The sequence below is a fragment of the Pygoscelis adeliae genome, unplaced genomic scaffold (assembly GCF_000699105.1).
Source record: "Pygoscelis adeliae isolate BGI_AS28 unplaced genomic scaffold, ASM69910v1 Scaffold306, whole genome shotgun sequence".
NCBI classification, from domain to species: domain Eukaryota; kingdom Metazoa; phylum Chordata; class Aves; order Sphenisciformes; family Spheniscidae; genus Pygoscelis; species Pygoscelis adeliae.
Window position 1 is genome coordinate 2,488,328 of NW_008825072.1, and position 6,602 is coordinate 2,494,929.

The following is a 6,602-nucleotide window of genomic DNA, read 5'->3' on the forward strand; positions in this document are numbered from 1 at the left end:
AATCAAATTATATTTCAAAATTTCCTTTAGGAAGTGTTCTGGGAAAATAAAACATATACAGTTATTAAAAATAAAATTGCTCACTGAATTATGTACAAACATCAACAAAAATAACATAAAAGGAGAAATATAGGTATAATATTAATGAATGGTAGTTATTTATTTTTTCAGGAAGTAGCCATTTCAAATACTTTCATACATATATAATCACATTTTGAAGATTGTGGTATATTATTGGAGAGATTTTAAACATTCCACTGAAATATCTTACTGCTCATTCTATGAAAATATTTTTTTGTTAAGTTTCCCACCATATTTCCCATTATTGTGTTTCAGTTATTGGAAAAAAAAATACCACCCCATTTTTTCATCTAAAGAGCTGTTTTCCTAAGTAATGTGAACATCTATCTGTTTTTCAGTCGCAGAGAGAAAAGAAAAGCGCGTTTGTGTTCCTTGGTTCTTTCTGTTTCCTCCTTGAAAACCTAGAAGGGAAGTGCTCTTCTCGCTTTCTGAAGCAAACATGATTGATGATCTGTCACAGGATACATGATATGACAGGAAGCCAACTTAACAGCAAAAAAGTCTCATGAACACATTTGTCCGTTTTGGTAGATGAATTTGAGAAAGTAAAGGTTGCGGAGGTACAGCTGGCTCTCCACTGCAGTAAACGGCAAAACCTATTTCCCCTTAGAGGAAGAACTTTGGAACTGTTGCCGCATAAATCAGTATTCAGAGCTAACTTTCTAAATGGACTTTTTGTATGGGGCTGAGCAAAGAGTGCTGATAACCGCAGTGGCGCTGATTGGTAGCTGCCACTTCTTGTTTTCAGAAATACAGAAGTCTTTACTCAGATTTTTAGTCAAATTCAAGTCACTGTGCATTTTCAGTAATTTAACCCATGTTAAATAGTAGCTACACCACCAATAACTTCGGTCACAAATTAATGAAAGACCATGTATACCATACTGAATGAGTAAAATTATGCTTCTGACCCAGAGGAGGGCAATGTAGCCCTATTAAAAAAAAAAAAAAAACAAAACTGAAAAAAAACCCAAACAAAAAAAAAAACAGAAGAGTGCACTACTCTCATAAGGTTGGCTGTTTTTATCTGACACACCAGCACTGATTTATACAGCAAACCATCTTTAGTCTTCCATGGTGTAGAGGAAGACAGGACTGTTACAAGCCATCCTTTCTACAGGAAAAGGAAATAAGGCAATTATCAGGAATTAAGTTTGCCAGACTCTACTTCATACCCCAAGCAAACATCAGTGCTTATTCTTGCACCGCTGAGATGTAACTGATTTAACTGGTAGAGGAAAAAAAAAGTGTTTTTCCCTTTCTAAGCAATAATCCTGACGGCTGCTTGTCACCAGTTTAGATTGTGCTTTGCATTTAATCGGTATTGTCTGTCACATCTTTAACCTTAATGAAAATCTCAGTTCTTTTAAGGCTAACGATGAAGTCAAAAAAAGGAAAGTTTAACTGAAGGAGGGGATGAATGGTAAATGTCATGTGCATGAAAACATTACAATTTGTTAATTCTCCATAGAATATTTTATTAACTGAATATATACTGAATATTTTGTTGCTAAAACTGAATTCAAATTCAAGTAGCTTTTTTTTTTTTTTCCTCCTGTTCAGCTCTTGAATACTCACTTTACTGGTTATATTGAAGAAAAAAAAATACTTTAATAAATGTTTAAAAATTAGGATTTAGTGAAAAACTTATTTGTCTAAAAATGTAAAATGTGATACTTGAACTAGTAAATCTATCCAAGTATTTGCAATTACTTGTTTGACATTTGCAAATGCCGAAAATAAGAATGTCTTCACAATGCCTCAGGATCCAAGAGTGATCCGTTCCTCACCATGTCTAGTCTTGTCCCGAAAGATGTCAGACAGGTTCTCAAACTTCAATTTTATAAGACAAACACCATTATACTCCAACCAGGAAGGAAAGAAAATTACTAGCTGCAGGTGTGGATCTCAGTGACCTGGGTAAGAGAAAGCCAGTAAGAACCAATCGAATTCACTCCAAAATTACTGTAGTAGGAATTATTCTTATTATTATTACTATTATTAAATTTGTACTCCGTTTTGCCTGACATAACTGTATTGCCAGAAGCACAAAGAACACAAATTTGCCCTTACTGTGACTCAGTATTCACTAATATGTTTTAACAAATAAGAATTCCGGTACTTACAGGTATTACTTTTAAGTTACAGAGGGAAAATCCCTCAAGTACCAGTTATGTATCGCTGGACACCTTGAACTTTTCGTTACTGCTAGAACAGAGGGAAAAATGAAAGTGTGTTGTCATGTGCTTGCTGTTAAATGATCTTGCTGAAATGACCCGGTAAAGAGGAACATTTATTAGACTTATTCATAATGTGCTGTATGTTTTATTTTTTTATATCCCAGATGAGCCTGCCATAATAGTTCACTAACTTCTACTAAGATAACTAACTTTGTTTTTTGTTTTGAGATACTGGATTTTGTGTGCCTTAGGTACCTCACTATTTTCAGTATGTTAAAAACACAGTGACTGATTCTCACTTTAACATCTTTAGCTCTCCACAAGTTAATCATTGCATTGCTTAAATAAAAATACTCAGTACTGAGGGTTACTTACAACTTTGTATATTTTATTAACCAAAATACCATGTGAAGAGAAATAAATTACAAAAATTGAAATGAAAAGGCTCTGGTAATCTGTTTAATAAATGAAGTAAGACAAAATATTAAATATTTTTAAGAAATCAACCCCAAAATAGCAAAATATTTTACTTTAAATTGTAATGTGAAAAGATAAATCCAATTCCATTCTGTATTTATCCTTCTAAGAGAATCAGTATTTTGTATATGTTACTAATATGAACCATTAACTCAAGTCCCTGTTAAATTACAGTCAAGCTGGAAAGTTCTGGAAGGTCAACCAATATTTCAATCAGAAGTAATTCTGTAACAAAAGAACATGATTTAAACAAGTTTCATTATTTTGCTTGAATTAGAAACCACAATACTGCTACGACACAGTAAGTCAGGTGTCTGCCTTAGATGTGGTGAACAATGCATGGAAAGCAACAAAGACTTTTTTGTAAGGGCAAACACGCTGTACAAACCCAGTGCTCACCTGCTCACTGCTCCGTTCACAGGAAAACAAACTTGTTATGCGGAATTTTGATTATGCTTCGTTAGTATACAGACTATGAAAAACTGTATCAAGCAGTGACTTATTGTGAGGGCAACCTTAATGTTTGGGTCTCCAAAAGGTAAGAAGAATCACAACATAAAATAAAAAGAAAGGGCTCAGTTCTGCAAAGTGGGTATTTTTGCATCATCATGTTGGTATCAAGGAAAGGGAAAAAGTGCTTAGCGATTTGCAGCATTGCACTGCAGTCAAGTAACAAAACTCCCACAAAATATTATACTAATTTATTATATTATTTTAGTGAGGCCTGAGCCTCAAAGTGCTCTAAGATAAATTAATTCCTGATCCCCAGTGCCATTGTAACCTCTGAACAAATCTAACAGGACAAAGTAATCTAAGAAAATGTTATGTTTCTGTCTGAAGATGTTTTATCCAGCAATATAAGTAACGTGAACATCATGAGTATTTTCCCTCTTTTTTTCTCTGCTTGTTTGCCCGTGCACGTGACAATGATTTGTGCAATGGCTTTTATGTGCGTGCAGGTTTATGTTCTCCCCCATACAGAAAGTACAACAGGAAACCATGGTAGTAAAACTGTGGTGTATGGGGTGTGTGCTGGCACGGCACTGAAAAGTATTTTAAATTCAAACCTCATCTACCTTAGAAAAAGGTCACGAGAATTGACTTTTTCAGTCAGTGATCTTACTGTGAGTAAAAACTCCACTCACATAGACATTATTCAGCACCTTTCCGAAGATTTCAGTCAGCTGCTCTATACAGTGGATAAGTGCTTAAAACTGACCTGAAGACGTCACCTTGTTCTGGGAAGCTGACCCTGGGTGAAGAGGAAACGTATCGGACTCAAGCTGTGACCTCGGTACTGTCCCTTTCCCCCTCTTAACTACCCTGAAGGAGGCGGCTGCTGTTGGCTGTGTTTTGCTCGCTCCCGCTGCATGTACAGGACCACGCTACTCAATGAAACAATCTCTGGAGAATTTTCTTTTGGATGTTAAGGAAAGGAGACATTAGAAGATTTCTTAATTAAATTAAGCCAGCTTCACTGCAAGTGAGGGAATACAGGACAAATTTTCTTTCTGAGGAAGGCAAGGCTGAAAAGACTGAACATTTATTCCCTAGAGAGCGTTATGACACAGGGTAATAAAATGCTGGATACATCTAAAAAAGTGTCTGCCCCGAGTTCAGATGAAAAAAAAAAGTCAGAGTACAATGACTAAAAATTAACTTTTTTACCCTTACACAGAATAAAATGAAAACATTTGGGAAGAAAATCTTGAGAACAAAAATGACTTCTGTAACGAGCAGCACGGGTTTTCTAGTTGCTGGTGTCCGAACTTTTCCCAGCCAAAGGCTAACTGGCATCTTACCAGACTCCCAAAAAGACACATCAAATCAGCAACAGCACAGAACAGACTGCTCCCACCTTCCTCCAGACCACAAGTGCTACTGCAGTGCTCCCTCTTACGCTAAGCTGATGTTTGGGTTGGGACGCTGCACACGCTGCTTGGATTTGCTCTCTCTGTATCAGCATGCTGTCCTCCTCAGCACCATGGGAAAGGCGGCGCTGATGCGTTACAGTTTGCTTGCCCTCTGCCCCTCCGTGGAGCCACGTTACTCAGTGAAATGTGCTTCTCTGGGCTTCTTGTGTCAGCCCCAGCAGTTTGAATCTCTCCGCTGGAGGAGTGGCAAAGTAGGCTTTCTGCTCCTCCGAGTACCTTTCCTTCACTTCAATTATGTCCCTGTAGCGGCCGTCCTGCCAGTGGAAATTGAACTGCTCCAGCAACTCAATTCTTTTTTCCTGTGTGCTCACACAGTCAACAGGGGCAGACTGTTCCAGGAACGGTACCTGAATATCTGGGAACAGGAGGAGACCCCGGATAGCAAACCAACCACCATACTTGGGATGGATACATACGCCATAGATCTTCTGGAAAGAAAAAAGAAGGATCTAGGATGTCTCATGTTGTCTCTAGTAATGGTTAGAGTTCAAAGCGTCAAGCTTTGATGCAACTTCTCACGCTCCTACCCCTTTGTTGGGGTGCTCTACAGGGAAGAAAGGAAAGCTCTTTCCTGAACATGTGGCTCAAAGCATTGCATTTCATTCCCATTCTCCTGTGCCCACACAAACCACCCTGTAATGTGGGGAGAGGTCCCTTTTTGAAAATCTAACACAGAAATTAACCACAGTGCAATTTTTTTTTCTATTTATAATGCTCCAAATAACAGGTCTTCTTTTACACTGCAATTTATTCTCCTGTCTAAGTAGGTTTAATAGATCAAGATACTCTTCTCCATGTGTGCATCTCCCTACCACCCTGAAGAATCCTGGAAGCTTCCGATTCCTGTCTGAAACACTTTATGCATCTATATGTGATCTGGAAAATCTTCGTATTTTCCCGCAGGAAGAACTAGTGAGTAAACAATAGTTGTATAATTCAGTGATTGCAGTTTGGTGGTTCTTCCCAGATTGTGTTTTTGCCTCACCTTTTTACCCCAAGGATCAAGCTCCACATCCTTCCTTTGGTAGTAATATGTGGCTCCAGCAACATGGGCAGCTGTCTGCGCCAAGAACTTGGGCTTTCGGCTTGGTAGGATCTCGTAATCGAAGATGATGTCCACCTTCTGGTCAGGGAATTTCTGGGAAAATTAAAAACCATCAGCCCAGATTTGTCACTACGGAAGTGCTGGATGCTAGCAAATCAGGCACACGTGAAGCCTGCAGATTTCCACATCCTGCTACTGAAATCTATCGGCATGCCTGTGGCCTTGGATTTCCAAACTGTGACTGTAAAGCAGTCTACGTAGCTACAGGTTGTAATGGCAAAGAGACAGACTATGCAAGTAAAGCAGGTCAACAGCCTGTTGATGCTCTTACCATCACGAATAACGCTTTACCCTTCTAAAGAGCAAGGGCAGGAACCTGGAAGGCTTTGTCGACTGCTCAACCCACCTGGTTATACGCCACAATAGTAAAAGGAATTGGTATTTCAGGTTCTTACCTCCTTCACACGTGATAAATGATGAGAAACACACTGATCCACAGGATCCCTGATTATTTTTAACCGTTCTTTGTTCACAAAAGGTTTAAGGGCTTTCTCAAACATTGAAGGCGTGCTGAGGACCACGAAGGCCAGTGTGTCATCTGGGTAGGGGAGATGAAAGGCTGGCTGGAGAACAGCATTGTACCATCCAACCTTTGGCAAAGGAAAACAAATCTCCATTAAAACAGGGACACCACTCTTGCTAGTGGGCATGCAGGAATTTAAGAAAGTGGGAAGAAGTGTAGCCGCCTTCATTTGCAACCCAGACATGCAGCCTGCTTAGTGCCTTCCATTCAAACCAAGTTGTTTTCTATACTGGGATTTACAGTTTCTGGAAGCTGCCCTTGAGAGATAAGAATCATCCACTGCGTTCAGCTCAAGACTGCCC

General features: G+C 38.8%; 1 protein-coding gene across 1 annotated transcript; it reads right to left on the reverse strand.

Annotated features, from left to right (window-relative positions):
* Positions 1–2,525: 2,525 nt before the first annotated feature.
* Positions 2,526–6,394, reverse strand: MMACHC (methylmalonic aciduria (cobalamin deficiency) cblC type, with homocystinuria). The gene is made up of 3 exons (XM_009326596.1): positions 6,173–6,394; positions 5,658–5,810; positions 2,526–5,100 (listed from the first exon to the last, which is right to left on the reverse strand). Exons 1-3 carry the CDS (start codon positions 6,392–6,394, stop codon positions 4,789–4,791), a joined length of 687 nt encoding a protein of 228 aa, XP_009324871.1. The 3' UTR covers positions 2,526–4,788.
* Positions 6,395–6,602: the final 208 nt, after the last annotated feature.